General features: G+C 32.9%; 1 protein-coding gene across 1 annotated transcript in view; it reads left to right on the top strand.

Annotated features, from left to right (window-relative positions):
• The window catches only part of LOC127852512 (adhesion G protein-coupled receptor L3-like), a 45,029-nt gene extending 20,630 nt beyond the window's left edge, over positions 1-24,399 (top strand). The window contains exons 4-24 of the mRNA XM_052386470.1: positions 1,004-1,114; positions 3,874-3,935; positions 8,546-8,641; positions 8,841-8,935; positions 9,041-9,238; positions 11,101-11,187; positions 12,120-12,246; positions 12,645-12,740; positions 14,110-14,170; positions 14,515-14,626; positions 14,794-14,840; positions 15,391-15,517; positions 15,879-15,982; positions 18,124-18,226; positions 19,007-19,157; positions 19,513-19,582; positions 19,929-19,995; positions 20,705-20,790; positions 23,136-23,262; positions 23,456-23,497; positions 24,058-24,399. Coding sequence (XP_052242430.1) covers positions 1,004-1,114; positions 3,874-3,935; positions 8,546-8,641; positions 8,841-8,935; positions 9,041-9,238; positions 11,101-11,187; positions 12,120-12,246; positions 12,645-12,740; positions 14,110-14,170; positions 14,515-14,626; positions 14,794-14,840; positions 15,391-15,517; positions 15,879-15,982; positions 18,124-18,226; positions 19,007-19,157; positions 19,513-19,582; positions 19,929-19,995; positions 20,705-20,790; positions 23,136-23,262; positions 23,456-23,497; positions 24,058-24,114 — 2,026 coding nt within the window. The 3' untranslated portion in view covers positions 24,115-24,399. The remainder of the gene's footprint in view (positions 1-1,003; positions 1,115-3,873; positions 3,936-8,545; positions 8,642-8,840; positions 8,936-9,040; positions 9,239-11,100; positions 11,188-12,119; positions 12,247-12,644; positions 12,741-14,109; positions 14,171-14,514; positions 14,627-14,793; positions 14,841-15,390; positions 15,518-15,878; positions 15,983-18,123; positions 18,227-19,006; positions 19,158-19,512; positions 19,583-19,928; positions 19,996-20,704; positions 20,791-23,135; positions 23,263-23,455; positions 23,498-24,057) is intronic.

The following is a 24,399-nucleotide window of genomic DNA, read 5'->3' as shown; positions in this document are numbered from 1 at the left end:
TGGCGAAATAGCACTCGCTGCTGGCTTGAGATGCTCGTATAATATACCATCATATCCATGGGGCCTTTTCCTTTGGACAAGAACGTATACACCTCTCAATGTCTTCGGGCATTACTGTGGCGTTGCTGTCCGGTATCAATGTCTCACGCAGTTGCCCGACATTCTGTGACACATCACGCCATTTGCCATCAAAATGTTCAGAGTTTTATGGCGAATATAGTCTTTCAAAATAAAACCCCCTCTTGTTCCGTAAACGCTTTCTGATCACGATATACAATTTCACCGAACTTGATACGAGATCATTTAATCACGATACCGGATCGCGATATTATTATCGTGATTTCGCATCGTTGACTTGCAATTTCGTCGCGAAATATGTTGACTCCGCATCGTAATATCGCGTTCTCGCCCATGTTATTTAAAGGCAGATGGAGCGAAATAACGATGTGAAGTTGGAATATTACGATGCACAAGTTCTATAAAAATAAGCATATTACAGTATCGTAGTATATAGCGATTTAACATATAGTGTTTCGTTGTTTCGACCTCTTAATAAACAAGGATTGCGTGAAAACACGATGCGAAGACAATAGATTACTGTGCGGAATCATTATATTATCGCGATCTCGCGTTCTCAACTCATGATCTCGTGTTCTGACATCATCAGTTCGCTCCTTCCTATCGTATATTCGCGTCATCGCCATTTCGATCGGGAGGTCGATAATGCGGAACAAAAAGTGGAAGTAACGGAAAACCGTAGTATGTTATGGTCGAACGCGCGTGGTGGGAATGAAATATATTATTTATAATTACAGTATAATATAATAACAGTGGCATCACAAACTATTGATTGTGTGAAATTACAGAAAACTGCTTTTCCATGACATATCTTTTCTTAAAATTTTATTTCTTGAAAACATTTTGAACGGTGGCTATACATTATAACTTATAATTGGTATGTTTTATCTTTCACGAATATAGTTGTCACATCTTATGTTTACAGCTTGCTGTCTCAGAATCCCAATGGCAGTTTTTATAGAGACGAAGACAGCATAAAGTGTACTGCGTCTGTCCTTAAATCCAACGGCTACTCGAGTTATACTCTGAACGTGAGGTTAGTATTAAATTGTTCCACAAACAGCATATACTTATTCATTATTCATTGTCAACAACAGTGGCCCTTAGTTATGGTTTATCCAATATATACAATAGACATACAGGCCATGAGTATACATGATCAAAACATAGTACCATATATAAAGGCATGACATGTGATCAGTATTGATTTTCAAAAGTTGTTTAATAAAGTATCAATACATGAAAACGTCTAGGACAATTGGATTACAGCTTTTTAATCTATTTAACAATTCTATAACGATAACATAAAAGCAACAAAGACGAAATTGCAAGAGAGCGAGAAGTCAAGTTTGAGTAATGAATTATATACAATTAATCATAATAATATGTATACACGTTTTTTCCGACTCAATGCTTTATGTACATACGTTTTTAAGTTTCTGTTGGAATTTTTATTATCCGATTGCATAAATTCAATTTATTGTTTCATGTTTGTTCTTTTCCAGTTATATTTTTTAACAATTTCCTAATATCATCGTATAGGGAAAGTTCTAATAGAAAAGGATATTTATCCTCAAGAACATTGCAATATTGACATTTAATATCTTGAAAAGGTATAGCTTCAGGCTTATGCCATCTGATGAATCTATGAGATGAAACCCTTAATCTGCAAAGATAAGATCTAAACTAATGTTGTATACTAACATTTTTTAAGTTTGGTTGCAATTCAAATTTACAAAACTGCCTGTAACTTACTGCTCTTGAAGAATAATTAAGTTCTAACATCCAATTTTGGAAACATGTATCATTTAATGTAGACTTTACTAGTGTTAAAACACTTGTATCACCTACACCTTGGTATAGCCATGCATATTTAAAGCCTAAAGTCTACAACAGATTACAAACATATTTTGCCCCAGAATGTGTATTTGGTTTATTTATTAAATTCTCACACATGTTGCTATAAATACACTTTACATACTTATGATGTTCTAACTGAATATTTTTCAACCGATACCGTACTATGTGTAATACATTGATGGCTCTTTTAGTTATCAAGGATATTCTTCCAAGATCCCCATATACACAATTATTGTGTGTGTTTTTTCACGCCTAGTAGTTTTTTGCAACAATTAAAGTGAACAATTAAGTCCCAGATTTCTGACACATAATTTAAAATTGGTGAAAACAAGCTGAACAAACAACTATTATTTGGTATGTATCGACATTGTTGGATAATTTACTAAATATGAGTTAATCTAAGTAACAGCCTTTGAGGCTTGGTCAGCGAGAGCTTCAAAAGTATTTGCAAGAGAAGTGAAATACAATTCCTTTGTATGAAAATGTTTTAACAATTTCTAATGCTTGGTCTGTGTACAAAATTGTAATATTCCTTCTAAGTTTTCCCCCCTTTTTTGAAAACCATTACCTTTGTTTTATTTTTGTTAACACATACTTTCAACCTATCACAATATTCCTCTTACAAATACAAACCTTTAAATAGTTCTTCATCAGTTTCTCCAAGAATTACAATGTCATCTGCATATAACAACACAATATTTTTAGCATACCAATATATATTCCTTTAAAACCATTTGACATGAAATGTTCTTCTAAGTCATTCAAATAAATAGAAAATAGGAAATATGATAATGCTTCTCATTGTCTTACTCCAAAAAAATGAAAAAATCTTCACTTTTTATTATGTAACCTATTATTATTATTGATTTTACATTCGTATATATAGATTTAATGATATCAAGCATTTTTCCTCTAACGCTTAGGTTCAACAGTTTATACCAGATGATATCCCTCACAACATAATCGAACGCTTTGGTGTAATCAACACATATGGCATACAATCTGTTTTGCTCACTTTATCAATAATTATTGACACATTATTATACAAAAATGTTATCAACAGTTCCCATATTTTCCTGAATCCTACCTGTGGGTCTATGTAGACATGAAAGCGTTCATCCCAAATGTTAAGCCTATTGTGAATGAAGTCAGTGAATTATTTCCCAAAAGTACTTAATAATGATATCCCTCTGTAATTATTCACATCCGGTTTATCCTATTTTTATGTAACGGAACATTAAAACACTTCCACCACCTTTCATGAAAATGCCCATATCCAAAGAATTTATTAACAAAGTACAAAAAACTTTTAAAAAAAAATTTACTTATAATTTCAAATTAAAAAATAAACTCATTGAGCAGATAATCTAGGCAACCTGATTTGCCATTATGTATCTGCTTACAAGCATTAATAATTTCTTGATCAGTAAATGCTACATTCAACTCCATAAACATGATATTTAATTCTCCATTTAAGTGCCGATCCACATAAAACAAAACATATTCATCAGCTTAATAAAATCTAGAGTGAGAATCATTAATTGATTTAAAATAGTTTAAAAACTCCCTACTTTTATACCTAACTTATTGTTGCATGTATTATTCTTTAACAGTTTCAAATAAAGTTTTGTATTTGTAAGGCTTGCATTTTCTAATTTCATAAGCATATTATTTTTCTTATTGTACTTTTATAAAGTTAATAACTTTTTTTTAATCCCCAAACTTTAATCTACGGACATGAATTGTGCGAGGCTATCATTAATCAAACACTATTAGACATTGCAACTCTATCACAAACACTTTATTTAATACATGGTACTTTACTGTGTTTACAGTAGCTTACAGTGAATTTTACTGTTAAACACAATTTAAACTGCTGTATTCAAAAGTATTCAACTCCCCTGTAGTTTCAAGTGCGTGTTAACTTTGTTTCAGCGTAGCAGATAACAACACAACACTTTATGACACCTTTACCGTGACCATTTTGGGTTTACCAAGTAAGCCAAAATACTCATACGAGTGTATTGTTTTGGTCATATATCTTATATTTAGATTACGATCCCAATTGTCGTAGCTGTTTTAGAGTAACAATATATATGGTATTGAAACGAAGCATCATACAAATGTTCGTTTAAAAATTATTTCCTGCGAATATAATAACTCGATACGTTGAAATTATTATTTCCAATGGCTTTTTAACCATTGATATGTTTAAAATAGTTTTCTATTTATTCTTGTGATTTTGCGAAAATACAAATTCTTCAACATTCTGATGGGTAGCAATATGCATATTTTGATTCTAACGTGATCCGTTATTATGCGCGGCTGTTAACTTGCAAACATTGCTTTGAATATAACATGACCCGGGGTCTTCCACGTATAAACAAATCCATATTAGTATAAAACAACTACTGGAAGCTTTCGATGTCTTTATATTACTTGTGAAAGCGTTCAAACACATCATGCTCATATAAACTTTGTCTGCTGTTTGTGAATTTGACGTTTCTATTGTGTAATTTAAAATGAAGGATGTCGATATTTTTTAATGTGATGCAAAATAAAACACTATTAATTTTGTGTATAATGTGTTTTCTAATATTTCGCAAACTTGCACATCTTCTTTCAGCATATTAAAACGGTTCGATTCCACAATTTATTTGACAGTTTAACCCCGTGACATTGACGTATCGTCATGATCTATTTTGCTTTAATTTATTCCTCCGCGCCATAAGTTTTTTGTTAGCTGAGGACGAAAGACTTGTTACAAATAAAATCCACTTATTATTTTTTTATAGCATCAAAAATGTAATACTCAGGCATTTCTTCGGATATAAACGATTTAATTGTATGACATGCATTAAAAATAATTTCAAACACATACAACTAAAGTGTGTACATTGAACACGTTAATTTGTAAACAATTCTAATTATACAATTATACATTTTTTTCCTAAATCAACAGATGTCTAAGTTAAAATACACATGCAATCAACGCAACATTTTTGAAATCGGTGGAGATTTGATTATTGACAATACACATTATCATTTGGAAGCATCAATTATGAACATCATCTTTTGCAATCACCTATACATTCAATCGTTGACATGAATCAACAATACATCTCATCATTTGAAAGCATAAACAATTCACCTCATTAATGGCCAGCATCAACAAACCACAGTACGCCTCAACATAGGTTCATAGTACTCTAAGGACAAATGCAAGCAAACCAGTTATCTCAATATGTTAAAAAGCGCCGATTATATAAAAAATATATATGATATTATATTTAATATTAAATATTAAAACATTTAATCATGAATGCAAAATAAAAATAGCTGATGTTATTCAAATATTGGAAACTACTGTAAAGTAACTTAGTTACTTTATTGTGCTGTTTGCCACTTAATATCTTTCAAGTTTTAAGAATCAATTCTGCATATATTCACTTCTTTATAATGAAGAGAATATATTAAAACCAACAAAGCTTTGATTGACTGTTAAAATGCGGTGATAACAGGTTTTATAATTTAATATTTATCATTGGTGTTAAATTGTAATAATAGTGGATAAGGAAAAAAAATTCTCTACTGAAGAGTTTTTTTGGATTTTTTTTTCTATATTATATGCTACGATAGTAAGATTTTGCGTATCCCCGTACAAAGATATCTTCAATGTTGTTATATTTCAGTCTTCAGAGGCTGAAATAAGTAGTTTTTCAGGATGGACCATGTTTTGTTATATTTCTTACACCTAGATCGTTTGAAAGTTTCCTGTTGACATATCACGAAGTTAATACTTTAATATATTTTCTAGATGGCCCATATTTGTACAATATATTTTCAATACTTACGACACTCAGACACATACATTATTTCTGTGGTATTTGATTCGCGCGTAACTTATTATTTTCTGTCTGCAGATGTACATTTGATTGATATCGTTTTTGACACGTGTTTGGTTTGGGACCCATGGATTGTTAAGTAATAGCAACGAGTTGCTTATTAGTGGGAACGAACGAGTTGCTTATTAGTGGGAACAAATAGCTAAGTCATGGTTAAAACTTAAATACATACAAACATATGCCACATCTGCGCCATTATAGGAAGTACTGAAGATTGTTTTTCTATTTAACTTGGTATAACAATAAAGGACAAAGTGGAAATTTTGAAAGACCTTCGGTTTTCAACAAAGGTCAAAGGGCTTATCATTTTTTCGAAAAAAGAAGCAAAACTTAGTATTTTAAATAATCATAAACTACATATACATTAAGAAACTTAACATGAAACTAAGTTTACATATTTGACTATATTTAGGCATATTTATGTCTATTGCTGCATAAAATGTATATGATTTTAAACGTTATAAGCAAACAAATGAACGTTAATTTGATGGAAATGCACTCTATTTAATTATTGCACCCGATTGGTAGGTGACCTCTGTATTGCGTGCAATTCTCTTCCTGCCTTATTGATATTTATCCTATAATGTCCTGTGGCCTTTACTCACCCAATTCATTTCATTTTACAGAAACTACATTCCACAAACAGTATATGACAAAACCGTTACTCGCTGTATCACTACCATGTTGTACTATTTAACCTCGGCAACCACTGTTGTTCATATTGGCTTATTAAATGTTGTCAGAAGATTTAAACACTTTGTTGGACATTTTATCGGTAACGACGGTCCACTGAAAGTAAATACAATACAATGATATCTAATTTGTTGTATTAAACGCTTAACAAGTACATAGTCCTGAAAATTATGGCTAAAGATTCTAACTAAATCCTCATTGAGCTTTGAAGATATATTATATCTTTAATTCCTCGTCTCTTTCGTAATCAAATTTAGCACATGAACCGAATAAAAAAGCTTCGTGGTACAATAACTTAATGAAATAAGTTTTATTCACACAACGTAAGGATGAAACAACGTTAAATAACGTTATAAGAGAGGGCTAAATGTATTTGTTGACTAATCAATACATGACGTTATTTTGTTGAAATAACGTCATAAAAATATCATGATTTCACGTCGGTCGACCAGTATAACCAACATATTTGCGTATATAAAGGCATTAATCATATGGCTAAATAAACGACACAATTTTCGTAAAAAGCATGTGCTAAAGCGTTCTGTCACGATAAACGGCATACTATGGCATATTAATAAGGGATGAATAAATCATCAAATCGTGTTTGTACATAAATCCTAAACGATGCACACGTCATCCCTACTCTTACAATGCATACATAATCATAAGAACATCATAAAATGCCTGATTTAAAACCTTAAACAATCGTTAAGAATAACAAACATCGAGAATTTCAAGTAACTATAAACTATGTATAACAAAGCCCGGAAAAATCGTGAATGCAAAAGCTTAAATAATGGTCATTTGGTATATTTGAGTCGGTTGTCACGAATGCTCTAGAAAATTAATACAGACTGTATAGAATAGCCAATGGCGGATGAAAGGTTATTTGTGTGAGCTCACTTAGTGCAATATGATTGCACGATTGAACAGACATTTAAGTAGATTTTTGAAAAAAAGTCATTGTATGATTTTTCTTACAAACTCTCATATTTGGAATACTTTTAAATCAAATACTTATAATAAGAAAGAAAACAAATGTATAAATACTTTTCTCTAGAAGCAAAATTTAGCGCGCTACCACACCACACGGGATTTTGTATTAAGTTGGCCGATTTACTATTAAACGCTAATACACGTTTTTGCTTCATTATACATGAAAAGGTATTACATACGCTTATTCGTGCGTATTATGTAACGAACATATATTAACATTTCTCTTTGTCAGGATACGTCAGGATAGTTGGTTTTGGTTGTATAAATATAATGCAAAAGTCATTTTGCCAAACATTTAACATCTTTAAAAATAGGTTTTTAGCGTGTGTTACATTATAATGCAGACAATGCTGGTAAATTAAGTTCAAATATAATTGTTTAAAACTCTACTGAATATAACTAATAGAATAGGGTAGCAATCATTACTTTAACGATTTTGAGATACCATTATTTCTTAAATATAGATCCCAAATAAATGTCTAAGACATCAATATGACACATATCGTTAGTGTGGTTTGTTTTGTCCTTTGATAAAAAGAATATATAAATGTCTGTTGCATGAAAGCAATAATTCGCGATAAATCGACTATTATATGAATGCGTCCGTTATTACTCTATAACAATACACTGTATTGACTTAAACAGGTCTATGAATGAAAAGTGATACTCCAGAAACATTATCAGGAAATAAATTATTTCGCGCTAGTCTTTTTTTAGGCAAATGACCAATCGCCTAAATAATACAAGACAATGTAAATAACGCAACATTAAGCATTAAATAAATATTAAAGCTGCGGTCACCACCATGGAACGGCCATATAAAAAACCTGAACTATACACAGTATATATACTGATAATAAATATTATGTTATCCATTATGTATTGTGCTATTTGTGTTCTATGATTACTATTTATTTTAGTAAAGTCGTCGAACAAGTTTCAATACTAAATTCCACTTCTCAAAATAATCAAAATCTAATTTACATGCAATATAATATCGTGTATCATTGCAGTCATTTGTGAAGCTCAAAAGGATGACTACGGTTTGTGGCCAGAGACAATCGTTGCATCTATCGCACAAGTTCCCTGTACTTCAGCGGTCGAAAAAGGTATTTCCGATTTATATATTTTTACAAGAAGTGCCGTTTAGTTGATTTATTGGAACGTCTTGAACATGCATATTGATTGATATTTTTTTGTATTTCAATACTTTATTAGTGGTATGGATCGAGACAGAGTTCCATAAAAGGGTTTGTTTTAATCCGTGTGTACTGGTTAATTGCCTCTACCGTAATGTTACTGTTATAGGGACGTATTATCGAACTTGCCTTAAATCAGGATGGGATCAAGTGAACAACAACTGTAGCATCGATCAATATGTGATCGTAGACGTGATAAACAAGGTGAGAATACATGTTTAATTATTTTTATAAATATATCTGTAAGAGTAATAGCGATATAGAGTATTGTATATATAATGCCCTGAATAAAATAATTTTTATTTTTAGATATCCAACTTGAACTCGACACGTCAAGAAGATATATCCGATACTTTATTGAATATAACTAAAACTATGAACACTTTAAGTAATAACTCGAAAATATCCGAAGAAGTAAGTTACTTGCAAGACATTGCAAACGCGTCGGCAAAACTTGTGGATTATATTGAACAAAACAGCGACAAGATCACTGATGCCATCACCGATGTAAGTCTGTTTATTTATAAGAGCTCTCTTATTGCCCTTGATGCAATTGTTTAATGATCGTTTGTCGCCATGATAATTTATAAATATTTTATTTAAACCTATTTAATTTGGCTCCATTGCATCAAAAGCGTCTGACTAATACAGAGACATTCGAATGAGTTTCACGGAAAATTAAGTGCTTCGTTTCTTTTGTAAGATATTTAGAACGTTCCCAGAGTAGGTATCGAACCCGGGACGTCGTGATTTCAAGGCGGACACCATCTCCAATGCACATTCAGCATGTTTTAAAACACTTATTTATTTGTTGTTAGTCTGATTTTGGATATCGTGATATGTGTTGACATCATATATATAGTCTGGTCATTTTTTCAAAATTGTTGCACTCTACACTACACTGTTTTCCACAATGGCAAGCGCTATGGTTATATCGTCGATGTAAAAATGGTTTTTTTCAATATTATTGGATATAACTCTATTAATTCAAGCATTATATCAGACATCATCGACAACAGTCTGATAATCACAGCAACAACATATACGGTATCATAAATGTATAACAAATTTAACAAATTGTATAACACATTTCTTAAGTTAGATGTAATATGTTTTTAACAATGTGATTCATTCATTGAATTATTAAAACACCCTTGTTAATTTGTTATTCGTTGGCTCTTTTGGGGCGCATTGTTTGCGTTTAGTGCGTGTCGAAAGTTTTAATCGCAAACATGACATCTAGAGCAAATAAAAACTCCATTACACACTTTGAGACTCTTCTAACGCAACACTTTTCAAACTTGAATATCTCTGTTATGAGTTGTTAAGATTTGGATTTAAAAAATTTAATTTATTCATTTGACTACATTCTGGGCAAGCTTATAATAAAATCATTCATCAGTGACGATTGAACGCTTTAGCACGTGGGGTATGTATAGTTTCGTCTTTTTGCACGTGGAAATGGTGAAACGCAATATATTTCTAAATTTATTTCAATTTTATAATTTAAGGCGGGTTTTAACACCAGGAAAACAAAAAAATTATTTAAAAAATGTAAGGCTCATATGGATTTTCAGAAGAGCAACCTCGCATTTTGGCAATTGCATTCTGCCTACCCCACGTGCTAAAGCGTCCGATCGTCAAGGATGAATAGTTTTATCTTAAGCATGCATCGACTGCAGTAAAATGATCACATCTACAATTTTAAATTATAATCTATATTTAAAAGAGATATATTTAAGTTTGACAAGTGCTGGGTTAGAAATATCTCTAATACACTTGCAGGTAACCTGCAATTAGCTAAAATGCCCGGTTTTGCTACTAAATATTCATATGAGCCTTACATTTTGAACAACTAGTTTTATGTTATTATGATGTAAGAACCCACCTTTAATGATGAAATGATGAAAATGAAATCAAATTAGAATAATATTGCGTTTCACCATTTTCACGTGCAAATAGACCAAACAATACATACCCCACGTGCTAGCGTCCAATCGTCAAGAATGAATGATCTTATCGTGAGATTACCTAGAATGTAGTCAAATGATCACATGTAAAAACAATAATCAAAATATTAACTAATAACTGAGATATTCAAGTTTGAAAAGTGTTGCGATAGAAAAGATTCCAAGTGTATGTAACGTCAATCGCATATACCTTGTATTATGAGCTATGTAAAACCTGAAATGGCTTATGCAAGAGAGAGCCTCTTATCAGTATCACAAGGTTCTTTGTACACCACGTCAACATTTGCTCACAACAACAAAAACACTAAACTGTAATCAAACATATGTTGTTGTTTTTTTTATATTGGAACTGTCAATTCTGAACTACGAATATTTAAACATAGTGGCGTATTCTTGCAGAATATACTTGGCACCATCAGTAACTTCCTGGATGAAAACAAACACGATGCATGGCATAAGATTAATGCAGAAACAGAGACAGCATCTGTAAGTAGTCTTTTAACATTAAAGCAAACCTTTGTGTCAGCAGTGTGTAATCGAACAAGAAATGTAGAGTGATTGACAGACAGGAGATGTTATTCATTGTAAAGCACGCAGATCTAGCTTTTGTCGCCAACAAATGCTTCAGACGTAGACCGCCGACCAGATGCAGGATTTAAGGTCGCCAAAACACTTTGGCAAAAAAAAATTATTCTTTATAAATTGCACATGGGCACATTGAGACAGATGTACTAACTGTCATGACTGACAAACGGTTGGTAATTCTCAAGTGATTATGCAATGATGCGTTTGACGTGCGTATATCGTATATATTTGAACACATTCCTGCGGTTGTCGAACGTCTGACGCAACTTACCTTGCGCAGTCATTTGGAATCATTGGCATATAATGTGGAATAGATTAGTAGTTTTTCAACGTAAATCATCACCGTTTTGATGTTCATTTTAAACTTATTTACATCAAAAGAAGACGTAATCCAGGCATTGTGAACGTGCGTATTCCACAATCTCTTTTTCGATTTTGCGTCTCAAGGCGGGCAAAGTACAATTGAAATAGCATGCCTCGGACGTATGTTTGACGCACGATGCGCGCATGGTGCCATTATAATGTGCGTCGGACGCACGGCGACGTAGTAACTTCAGTGATTACGTTAATATCAGTTGCGTCGGAAGCGATGGCGTCACGGTCGTTGATATATGCATGGTCTGTGAATGTCCGACGCACATTTACCGAAACAAAATTTCGCAAGCTCGACCCAAAGTCGACCCAACCCGTGTATAACCATTGCTTCATGCTTCTAATTGACTTAAGGTGGAATGTACTTTCTTTATGAGAAAACAATGTTTATGATGTTACATGTGTGAACATCTGTGAATATTTTAATTTAAGTGTTCGCAAGACAACACTTAATATTTCAGGTCGAAGAACCGGTAGGTGTAGCAACTGTTCTCTCGTCAGCAGACCGATTTCTGGCAATCCTCAGAAATTCCAAATGTAATGCGTTCGACATGAACAGCACGGAACAGAAAGATAACAAAAACATGTGTATGTACCTTATGTATATCACATGCCAGTAAACCGATTCATCGAATGCGCATATGTATGAAATAAAAACTTATACTTCAAGGCTCCGCATTAATGAGCTTTTCGTGAAATATAGATAAATATTTTTAATGCATTTTTATGAACGGAATCTGACATTATGATGCATATGGTGGGATTTAAATGTTCTATCACAATCATGTTATAATTAGTACTTAACATTCCCCAAATCATGATACATCCGCATAATAAACATAAATTGTATTTATAATCTTGGACATTGATTATTTTAATCATTGCAGTGTACGTTTATAAATGTAATTAGATTTAATGTCAGCTTGTTTTCAATCGTAGCATTAACATTTGAAATATCAATTGAAATATAAAAAAAATGTTATCAGATGTTGAGCTTGGTCTGCGACGCAATGCCAGCGTTCAATTTCCGAGCAAGAAGTCATATGGGTCCAATGTAAAGATTCCCCAGCAGTCAATCACAGGTATATATGTTTAACATAACCATTAAATTGGTATATCGACCGCAAATACGTTATCATAGTTTAAAATATAATGTTATCTTTTTAAACGAATGTATAAAAATGGTTCCAAGATGTATGTGTCTCGTTTAATATAGATATATAATAAAACAAACTGCCTACTGCGACACTTTTAGCGGGCGCCGGAAAAATCTATAGGAGTAGTAAAAATCGTTATTAACAAAATATACATGAACTATCGCTATAGAAGGACTTTTGTGTAGTACAGTTTTCGTCGAAGTAGGCTGTTTTGTAAGCGTCCGTTTGAACCCCACTTTAGGCGAAAAAATATTGGAATCATATGTATTTTTAAGACGGTGTTTCTTCTTTAATGTACACAAGTATGATCACAATTTATCTTTAAAAGCAAGTTTTATTTGGTCAAGATGGTATACCTATACGATCCATAAGTAAAAACCTTTTACTACAAATAATGCCTGCTTGAAAAGAGATTCTTTAAATCGTTTGAATACTTGTATATAATAATGGATTAAAACCGTCGATATGCCCCTTTAACGCTTTGATAATGGTGATGTTGCCTTTTACAATCGTAACTGATTGTACACCAGTGGGCACTTGACAGTTTGCGATTGTTATTAGAAGAAACGGTTCTGTTTCGGAAAGAAGAATAGAACATGTTATGCTAAGTTTACATCTGGCCACGATCTCCCCGATTAGCCAGAGGCTAAAAAATCGGGGAGCTCTACGATTAAATGGTATACTCCACGTTCTGTTACGCTTCCTTACGAAATCAGCACGTTTTGTTGCTACGATCGAGCCCACGATTTGCATCACGTTCTGTTACGCTTTGTTGCGATCAACACGATTGGCTTCCACGCTCCACCACGTTCCGTTACGTCCTGTTAAGATCTCCTACGACAAAGCCGCCTTGTTGCGATCTCCTGCGATTTGACCTACGATTTGAGATTAGAAAATGAATCGGGGCAATCGTGGTGAAATTTAAGTTTGATTTAAAATCTGCCCCGATGCCCACGATGTCCCCGATTCAACCACGTTGCGTTACGCTCCCCCACGATCACCCCGATTCGACTCTACGCTCTGTTACGTTCGCCACGATGCTCTGGAATCGGGGACATCGTGGTAATCGTGGCCAGATGTAAACCTAGCATAAAAAATTCTGAATAGCATAGTCTTAATACAAAACATGAACTGGAACAAATACACGCCGATACAAATAGAGTGTGTTTCCCAAACATGAAAATACATCATAAACACAATATTCGTGAATGTATTTGAAAATTATCGGTAACTTCACGGTACTGATACTTTTTTCCTTGAATTAGTCCAATTAAGATGTGTTATGTTCATTCAGGATTATTGGAAGCATGCTTTGTTGGCGCTATATATCCTACGATCGGAGCTGTCTTGAATGGGCAAGTGACTTTTTTACAAAAATGTACACAGGAAAGTTTCTGTTTATGCTGTTGTGATTTTTTCTCCAGAACTTACACACTTTTGCACGGATTATTTGCATAATCGTTGAGTACCTGCGAATATTAATATGGGTGCATTTCTGTTGTTTATTTAGTTGTATGATTCTTTAATAAAATGTTGATAAAATGAACATTTAAGTTGCATAAGAAAATCAGTACCTTAATGCTGTAGCATGTTCTGTTTCTTTCTGTTAAATATCCTCATCACACGCAATTATAAATGATACATTTTATGCATGATGGTTTTGCTAATGGGAATCCATCGCTATTGTGTTTTTTTATAGATCGTGGCAAAACGGAACTGTGGTCAATTCAGATGTTGTGAGTCTACAGGTCAAGAATTTCCCGTCGGGAAATATTGACCAACTGGTTACAATTACATTAACGCTGAAAAAGGTATAAACAATGCACTTTATATCATGTGCTATATATTTAAACACTGACATATGTGTGAGATCACTATATGGCTTATTCAATATTATTTTCCGCATTATTTCCTTACTGTCCTTTGCGATGGCAGTGGTTGAACATTTTGATATTTGTGCAGTCACATTTTTTTTCAGACCGGATATATCAATCCAGTATGTGTTTTCTGGGATTTCAATATCAAGTAAGTTTTAAAGTATTAAAATATAATTTAGTCCAATGTATATTAACATTCAACATGCTTATTAAACTAATTTGATTCCTGTTATTTGTTTTGAATTATTTTGTTTGTATAAAACCTTAAAACTGTCGCATATTATGTTACGGTAAATACACCTTATACGTGTATTTGTATGTGTTCATGCACGTTATTTCCAATCAGCACATATTCTCATTTTCCTATGTAATATATCGCATACATTTTATCAGAATGTATATCGGGCTGTCTTACAAAGTAAATTGGTAATCGATTAAAACGAACATACCGTTCTTAACGAACTTTGAATAAAAAGTGTCAATGCACATACACGTTCAATATTTAGTAGGCCCAGTAACATAAGCAATAGATAAGCATATAGATACATATTCCGCGGGCGCGATTATAGAACAGAACAGAATATACGTTAACATATATAACAGTCATATATGTTGTTGATACTTCAAAGTGTTAACTTATTAAATTTAAGGAACATTTTATCCCAAAGTGTGCGCACGTGTCTTTGTTTTTGCTACAGACGATTGGGTCAACGCGGCGGCTGGTCGACCGAAGGGTGCAGACTTGCGAACTTCACCGACAACGCAGCAACTTGTCAGTGTAACCACCTGACAAACTTTGCAATTCTTATGAGCCCAATTACAATTGTGAGTAAACTGATAACGAAACGTGAAAAAAATCTAGTTACAATGTGCGGGAAGTTATTGGAATCTGGATAAGGATAGGTATGTTTGATTAAAATTATTTAAGATGCGCGTTTAGGCTATGGTTTGTCCGGGGTAAGTTTGAGGGAAGGCGAGCTCTTAGAACGATGTAAACCACGAACGCTTTGCATTGAATGTTGGTGTTCTTTCAGAGGAAATATATCCCATTCTTATTTGTTTGTCATATCTTACATTTTGAATAACAATCTAGGTCATAAGAATAATTGAATATTGTACGCTTTTAAAACTAGATTCAATTTCTCAAGCATGACATTCTATTCGTATTTTGCTTAATTTTGTTCAGTCACCGGAGCACGCAAAGGCGCTTGGGATCGTTTCCGCCGTAGGCTGTGCTGTCTCTATCGTCTGTCTGATTATCACGCTTGTCATTCATGCCTTGGTCTGGAGGTTGGTAAACATATAGATATTACCATGTAAGAGTTAAACACAGATAAATATACATAGCCATACTTAAAAAAATATACCACAAGAATTTGTGAGCAATCCATTTATTTGTGTTTGCCGCGAACATAATCTTCTATTAATCTGTTATGTATTCATTGAAATATACACACGCAAATTACTGAAGTCATCACAAACTTATCACATGACATCACTAGTTTGCAGTATTCAATAAATACACCACAATTTATCAAATGTGATTGAATTACTGTTTAAATACTGGTATAACCTTTCGTTTTATATAAACTTAGTGCAATTGTTATGCAATGTGAATTTAACTACGATAATGGTATATATTTAAATGGAAACTTTGGCAAAATAATGCTGCAGTATATAAAATGGTCATTGGAATTGCATTTGTTTCTTAACCATGTTACATTTTTTACAATCTTGTTAATACTGCAAAAACATGTTCATTGATTGGTTCTCTGAACATTTTGCCTCGAGATGGTCACCAACGCTAAAATACAAGAGTGTCTATAAGTGATTTTCCTATCTGTTTAGATTTTTTTAAATATTTCCTTCGTTTGTAAAATGTTCCTCTATAAAGTTTATTTAAACAAGATTTCGCTCTCGTGCACATCAAGGCACCCAGAGCTAAATTTAAAATGTTTATTAAACACTTTTATTGTGTTGCTGTTGCTGGTGTTATTAGAAAAGTGTTTGATACATGATGATGAAACTGTACAAATATGTTTATTGGATGATTCTCGCCCTAACTTTTGGAAAAAGGTTCCGCTGCACATTTGCTGTTTGTTTTTCTTCTGAGACACGTAAATGTAACAGTTCACAAAACTGCATACATTCAGAATCCTTACGTGAAACAACAAATTATTATACATAATCATTCTGCGCTAAATATAACACCCGCTTTGTTGGAGTAAAATGCTACTGGAGTATTGCTATCAGGTGCCCGATTGTTTGTTTTTTTAATTAACTACAACCGTCTATTCTTTGGCTTTCCACATGCTAGTGTTCTTACCAAAACATGTTTTACACTGCCAAAACTTTAATCTTGTCGTTTTATTAGTATAGTTTTATTTTTGTCTTCGCTGCTTCATTTGAGATGTGTCTTACATTTTTGTATTGTGTCAGACCGTTTGGCTATTGCTCACTTGCCATTAATAACATAACTTTTTACTAAGAAGATATTTCGCTCCTGTTGATGCAGCTGCGGTGTAATTAAGCTTATAGTGTATGTAAAATAGTGTAAACTCGTTTGTTTTACATTTGTGTCATGTACACACAGTACATATGTACTAGACTACATGTATTTATTTATATACTGCCGAAAACACATACATAAAACTGCCGAAAATACATATATAAAGATTTAGCTTTATTGGAGATGACAAACATCGACATGTGTGTTAATCTTATTTCTGGGTGCGTAATACTTATGCCGAATAGATTAAAATAATATATAAATTATATTTTACACTATATTTTGTATGTCCGATTTTGCTACCTCCCATATGTTCAACTTAATAGAGAGGAATACTTCAATTGTCTTGAAATAATAATTTTATTTTGCGCAAATATTTCTTTTTCAACTTTAGATGTATTATCTTGTTAAATGTGAAGACTTGTTACAATATATGAATATATAGGGAGGGAGGAGAGAGAGCGAGAGAGAGAGAGAGAGAGAGAGAGAGAGAGTATAGAGAGAGAGAGAGATAGCGAGTAGAGCGATAGATAGATAGAGTATATCTATGAGATATGCTAGACGCGCTCTCTATATCTCAGCTCTCTCTCTCCTTCTGTCTCTCTCTCTCTCTCTCTCTATCTTCTCTCTCTCTCTCGCTCTTCTCTTTCTCTCTCTCTCTCTCCTCTCTCGCTCTCTCCTCTCTCTCTCTCTCCTCTCTCTCCCTCTCTCTCTCTCTCTTCTCTCTCCTCTTTCTTTCTTTCCCTTCTTTCTTCTTCCTTCCCTCCTCCTTTTTTCGGGTTTCTTCGCTCGGCGCGGGCGTTTTATATGTTTATTTATTGTGATTCCATATATATCAGCGTCTGTTCTTACCTAAGGATTGCATTTTATTTTCCAAAAGTTTTGGGTATCCTGTATACAGCTAGTAAACGCTGTGTTTCAGATTCGTCCGCTCAGACAGGGTGATCGTTGTCATGCATCTCTGCGTTGCCTTGCTCTGCGCCCTGATCGTCTTCCTCGGAGGAGTCAACCGAACGGAAAGAAGGGTTCTTTACCTTGATTTATTCTTTATTTTACTTTGTATTACAATCAATTATTTTCTACCTAATAAAATTTATATTATACTACGTTCTATTTAGACGAATCCCCCTCGCAGCGGGTTTATCCCCTTTTGGTAAACAGTCACCAATTCCGTCATTAATTTTGTTCTCGCGTTCACTCATATCATTATTTCAAAGCCGTTATTTGCTTTAGGATATATAGGGATTTATAAATTCAACTTACAAAGATTTTTCAGCGATATTTCTATATTAATGTTTATGTGTTGAATTAATGCTTAATGTTTGATTAAAAATAAGCTTCTAATAGTATTTGAGATCTTAAATAAATAATCATATTTCGCCGATAAAACATTCAGCAAAACTATGTATGTGATCTTAATTGGCCTCTTTTAGCTTAATTCTCCTTTGTAAGCTTAATCGACCACAAAAGGTATGAGAATACTTGGACTCTCGTTCTGTTCTGCTTATTTGTTTTAAAAACTGAACAAGATCATCATAACTACATAACTATACATTTCGATAAACTTGGAAATGTTTCAATAATAGAATTTGCGACTCAGATTTAAGATGATACAATAGTCATCTGTTCATTTGTACTGTGATTGAGATCTCCTTATCTGATATCTCGTTGAAAATAATGTAACACACATTTTGCGATAAATAAAATCACATTCTTTAATTCTTATTTATTCTTGTTCATAACATAACTCCCTTGTTAAACACGGAGAACCATGTATACAAAATGGGTCTTCTAATCTTTAACAGGACGCATGCGTGGCTATCGCATCTGCCATCCAGTACTTCTTCCTGGTCATGTTCTTCATGATGTTGCTGATTGGTCTTGAGATTTTGCTTTGCGTCGTGCACGTGTATAGGACCAAGTTCAGAGCCAAGGTCCTCATACCGCTTGCATGGAGTGAGAATTTAGTTCATTGCGTTCTTTCTTTGATTGTGTCGTTCTTTCAATAACACTGCATTAGCAGTTCGGTCACGTTATCCATAATAAAGGAACGTTGTTCTTGTTCATCGGCTGGCTGCATTTTGTAATACAATTGAACTGTTACAACCACATAGCCTTGTGAACAGCGAGTCATTATTATGGTCTCGCCGCGTGACAACTCCTTACCTATTTTTAACTGTAATTAATGTGATTAATAAAAAAGAGAAATATTTGGAATTATTGGTCAGCATGAGACATAAATACAAACTATGTTAAGTCTTTTTTTGCAGAATCATGTGTCATTGCTATAGTAAAAGTTTGGTATTTTCAGTCGTTCCAGGCATAATAGTTGGCGTTTCACTTGGCATTACAAAAACACGGGGGTATGGAAATAGTACATAGTAAGTTGAAACATACAGCAGCATGTCGTGTTTCACGCACATTTTCCATTTTAATTTCCAACTTTTGTTTTTCATTTTGTTCCATTCTGCAGTGTGCTTCTTACAATGGTACCCCTATATGTGTAATTGTATTAATCAGATCGTTTCCTGGCACTATATCCATTAAATCCAGGAAAAAAGCATACATTTTAATCTGGTGTGTATGAATCTCTTATTTGAAGTATCGTATATCAGCATATGTCGCGTTATATGTGTATTTATAAACATCGAATCAACTGATTCATCTGTCAGTCTGTAAGCAATGGATTATCTTATATAATAAGAATATGCAAGTTCTGTTTTCCAGCTGCTGGTTGGATATCTCCTCCGGACTTATTTGGTCATTTGTGGGACCAGCGTTGCTCATCATTTGTGTAAGTGTTGCTTCTTATTATATAACTATGTCCAGACACCAAAACGCGAGTATTTTTTACATGTGTATTTTATATGGAATATTAATAGTTTGAATATGTACAAAGCTATTCAATCTGGAATTTAGAGCTTGTATTAAGACTTCTAAGATATGTTATGGTACAATACAATATTTGGCTCTGAAATTTTGATGAACAAAAATGAGTATGCATAATTCTTGTATGTTTCATTTTTATTTTATAGCTCCTAAAAATAGTTATACTCGTGAATATGAAATCTTAGAGTAATTTAATTGCATTTATATTACCTTAAACTTTTATCGTTTGTATTGCTATGTTATGAGGTTGGTGATTGTTTACCCGTTTGTCTTTTATCATTTATTCTCATCTCAAAACTAGCAGTTGGTAATAAGAATAAATGTTCATATAATATTTAGACATCATACATGGTTTATTAAGACAATTTTGTTAGAGATCGAATACCAAGGTTGGGAATTTCAAAATGCATTGCCAAAAACTAAATTTTTTGTAGCAAAGTTTTAAGGCAATCTTATTTGGAATATATTCTCGCAGAAGACTGATAGGTGGCTGATCGCAGTTATTAATATTTTCCAAACAGGGTGGTGGTGGGGTTAACGACTTCATATTAATGCATTTAATTGGTATCTCTTATGACTAAGTTTATTGTATACACGTACTTGCTATGTTGTAGGTGAATATATTAGTAGTTATCGTCGTATTTAAACGCATGTCGTCGTTAGCTGCGATGAAAAACAAAACTACGAAAGAACAACTCAAGTAAGTGGTTTCGATAGTCCAGGTGTTTCCTTCTTAGTAGTTGATAATAGTTAATAATAATGATAATAACAAATGCACACATATTGCCTTTTGTGGTACTTGATCTGTAATTTCTGTAATTTCTTGAGTCTATAATGGGCTGAAATTAATTGATATTTCGCATGTCAAGACCAGGTTAAGGAAATAAGACCATTATTTTCAGCCTCTGCTGAATTTGCTGTCAATAACAAAACAGTCGTATGACAAAGTTTCAAAAACGTTTCAGTATGTCTCAAACCATTTATTTATTTTTTTCCGTATAATTTTTTTTCGTAGAATATTACATACATATGTAGACAATACAGTACATACATACAAAGCTTACCATATATTTTTGAGTTCATAAGCAAAGTATTTCATGTACAGCTACTTGATGGATACATACATTTTATTGTAGTACATTCAACATACATTCATATACAAATCTGGTTATATTATACAACAAGTAGATTACAACAGCAAAAAATACACAAAAACACAAACATGCGTGTTACATACAAAATAAAGTTATGTTTAATATATGTATGTGTATTATTTATTATAAAAGTATTGCACATTAGAAAATTAATAAGTAAGTGCTGAATTGTATTATATAAGAAAATTGATTATGAAGAGTTTGAAACAAAACTTACGTGATAAACATTTTTTATATTATGAGTTATTATTACTATTAGTATAGTCGTTATATGAGATGTCATTAAATATTTTAATAAAGGACCAATTTTTTAATTCTTCTTGTGATTTAATCGTATTTTTGTAAATTTCAAAAGCCTGCTTCATACTATTTACAAGTCCAAACTTTGAAGAGATTCTGTTTTTTTCTCTGACAATGAAAATAGCTCGAGGCATACAATGTTCAAATCGTTCATTTTTTGGATTAATAATTTCAAGGACTAGATTCTGGCATGTAATATGCAAAGGTATGCTTGGTCTACTTTTACGACTAATCTCAGCAACACATTTAATAATTTCTTGGGTAAACGGACAGTATAACAAGTGCGTTATATTTTCAACTTCAATGTTACAAAATATACATAGATTATTTGCAACAATTTTCATTTTGAAGATATGAGATTTGTTCCAAATATTCTGTGGACTATTCTGCATTGGAGCCATCTGACATATATTTCCTTAGTTAAATTGAATACGAGTGGATGTACTTTTTTCCATTAAATATTTAAAAATTGAGTTCCATTGTGTATGACAAGCTGGAATCTCATTGTGTTGTATTAATATTTTATAAATATGTTTTTCTTCTTTTGGGCTGGTTACTATTTTTTAATGTATATTTGTAATACAGGTTCTTGAGTTTTTTTGTTAAAATTTGGCAGGTCTTCACATTTGTCAATATATTTCTTTATTATATTTATTAATCCTTGGTAGAGAAGGGCATTTACATTTGTTCCAACCTGAGTATCCAAAGATTCTTTGGTAATAAAACAGTTTCTTTCTATCATGATATATCTCACAAACCAAATACCTCTTTCATATAGAGCTAGTGTTTATTGTAAAATTATGATTATAGAATAGAGGCATATCCAGAATATCACCACAATTTATTATTGGCAGCTTTTCAACATACAATATTTAGTTTATCAAAACATCGAGCCAAAATTTATTTTTCAAGCGTAAACATATTTTCTCGGCATAAATTTTACCAATATTGAATATTATTTTACAATCTATTAACGATTTGGCCAATGAAGAGCAATTTCCTTCACCTGACTCTATTCTCTTAATCCATGTTATTTTCATGTATTTTTCAAACGAATATATATATCAACCAACCCACATTCGTTATAATCATAATGATTTGTGTTCACGTTTTATTACCCGCGGTTGAGTGTTTAATATTCGATATGTTGTCCGCTTTCGTCTTTCAGAATGGAACTATATATAACCAGTTTATGCGTGCTATAATTTTTCATTTTATTTTGTTAACTTTATATTGTTAACTGTATATTGTTTGATTCGGCTGAGGACGAAGCGATGAAAGTGAACTATTTTGATCAGTTATGTCTGGCGCCCCCGTCGTGCGGTGTGCGTCATCAACGCTTTGGTCGTTACCCTCAAGTTGGATCAGAAACTATGATCATTGGTCAAATATGAGAACACCATAATACATCTCTTAATGCGTCGTTTGAAAACTAATAACAATTAAACAAATCGGGTCAAAACTAAGTTATTATATCGAACCTTCAAAAACACTCAGATGAGACCTTTACCGCCATCTTAGCCGTTTTTCATAACAATTAATATTCGATGGAAAGTTTCATTGTGATATGTTGTTCACTTTTTATTTGTAGGACGTGGTTGTACAGTTTATGCGTGTTGTTGCCCGTAATGGGCCTAACGTGGGTGTTTGGTGTTTTGGCAATCAATGAAGGCACGTTGATAATGCAGTATATATTCGCTGTATTGAATGGTCTTCAGGTATGGGAACAGCTTGAATATATTGATTTGCATGTTAAACTAAGTTCGATTAATATAAAATAATATATGATGAGATACATAACTAATTAATTATGTTTGGTTAATACTATATAGCTAATACTTTAGTTAGGTATTAATGTAATTAGGTGGAGACTTGAGTTTACCTTCCTACTTCTAGATATTTTCATTTCAGGGCTTCTTCATATTTCTCTTCTACTGTGTCCTGAATAGACAGGTAAAACAGTTATCTTTCAGAAATATTTTGACTTTGAGCGAGTGTGCAGCTTTTTATGCACATGAAGAGTTAAGGCCATGTTCATACACTTTTGTGCATGTTCTATAAATCGTCAATAATACGCATTCCTTTCACGCATTTGGCTAGGCATTCATAAATTGTAAAAAAAAAAGCTTTAATAAATTGTGTATTCTATCCCATTAACAATTAGAAATGAAATAAGCAAAAAGAAAATCATTCTGATCTACTATGGAGTTAGTATTAGAAAAATACTTTGATTACAATGACCAAAACGTTTGCCGATAAATTAACAAACATTAATTTTCAAAAGCTACTTTGTCTTTAGAATTTATTTTATACTGAAATGGAATGTTCCTTGTGAAAAGAAGAATTGTTCGTGTTTTTAAAGAAGCAATCTATTGCATATACATTTTCACATAACCATGTCAGCGACTTAATGAACATTATGGTTTTAAGAAGTTAACTTTTACGGGGTGGTAAGGTCTGACCCAAAATAGGTTATGATGTAGTCACAGTTTGTTTTTGTTTTACACGGCAAGGTTCGAGATGCTCTCAGAAGACGGCAAGACCGGAAGCGAAGTCTCCAGACGCTGTAAACTTACTTGCAGAGACAGTCGCGGGTTTCGAGATATGCCCCAGAAAAAAAACGACACAAATCCCGACGGCTTGACAGACAGCGTTATTCTAGCAAACCCGCTTACAACGTGGTTTATGGGAAATATATCAAGAAATGAAATGGAATTAAAATGGAACTAAAAAGAATTGATATTGAGGAGCGAAAAACTATGAAAAACGAATGCATGTGGAATTATAGTGAATGTGTAAACGTTTTTATATAAATATGTAAGTGTGTGTGTTCAGTATTAAAGTAACGATTGAAA

This window comes from Dreissena polymorpha, chromosome 12 (genome assembly GCF_020536995.1).
Source record: "Dreissena polymorpha isolate Duluth1 chromosome 12, UMN_Dpol_1.0, whole genome shotgun sequence".
In the NCBI taxonomy this organism is placed as follows: Eukaryota; Metazoa; Mollusca; class Bivalvia; order Myida; family Dreissenidae; genus Dreissena; species Dreissena polymorpha.
The sequence above is the reverse complement of the archived record's forward strand: the minus strand, read 5'-3'. Positions and strand labels throughout refer to the sequence as shown.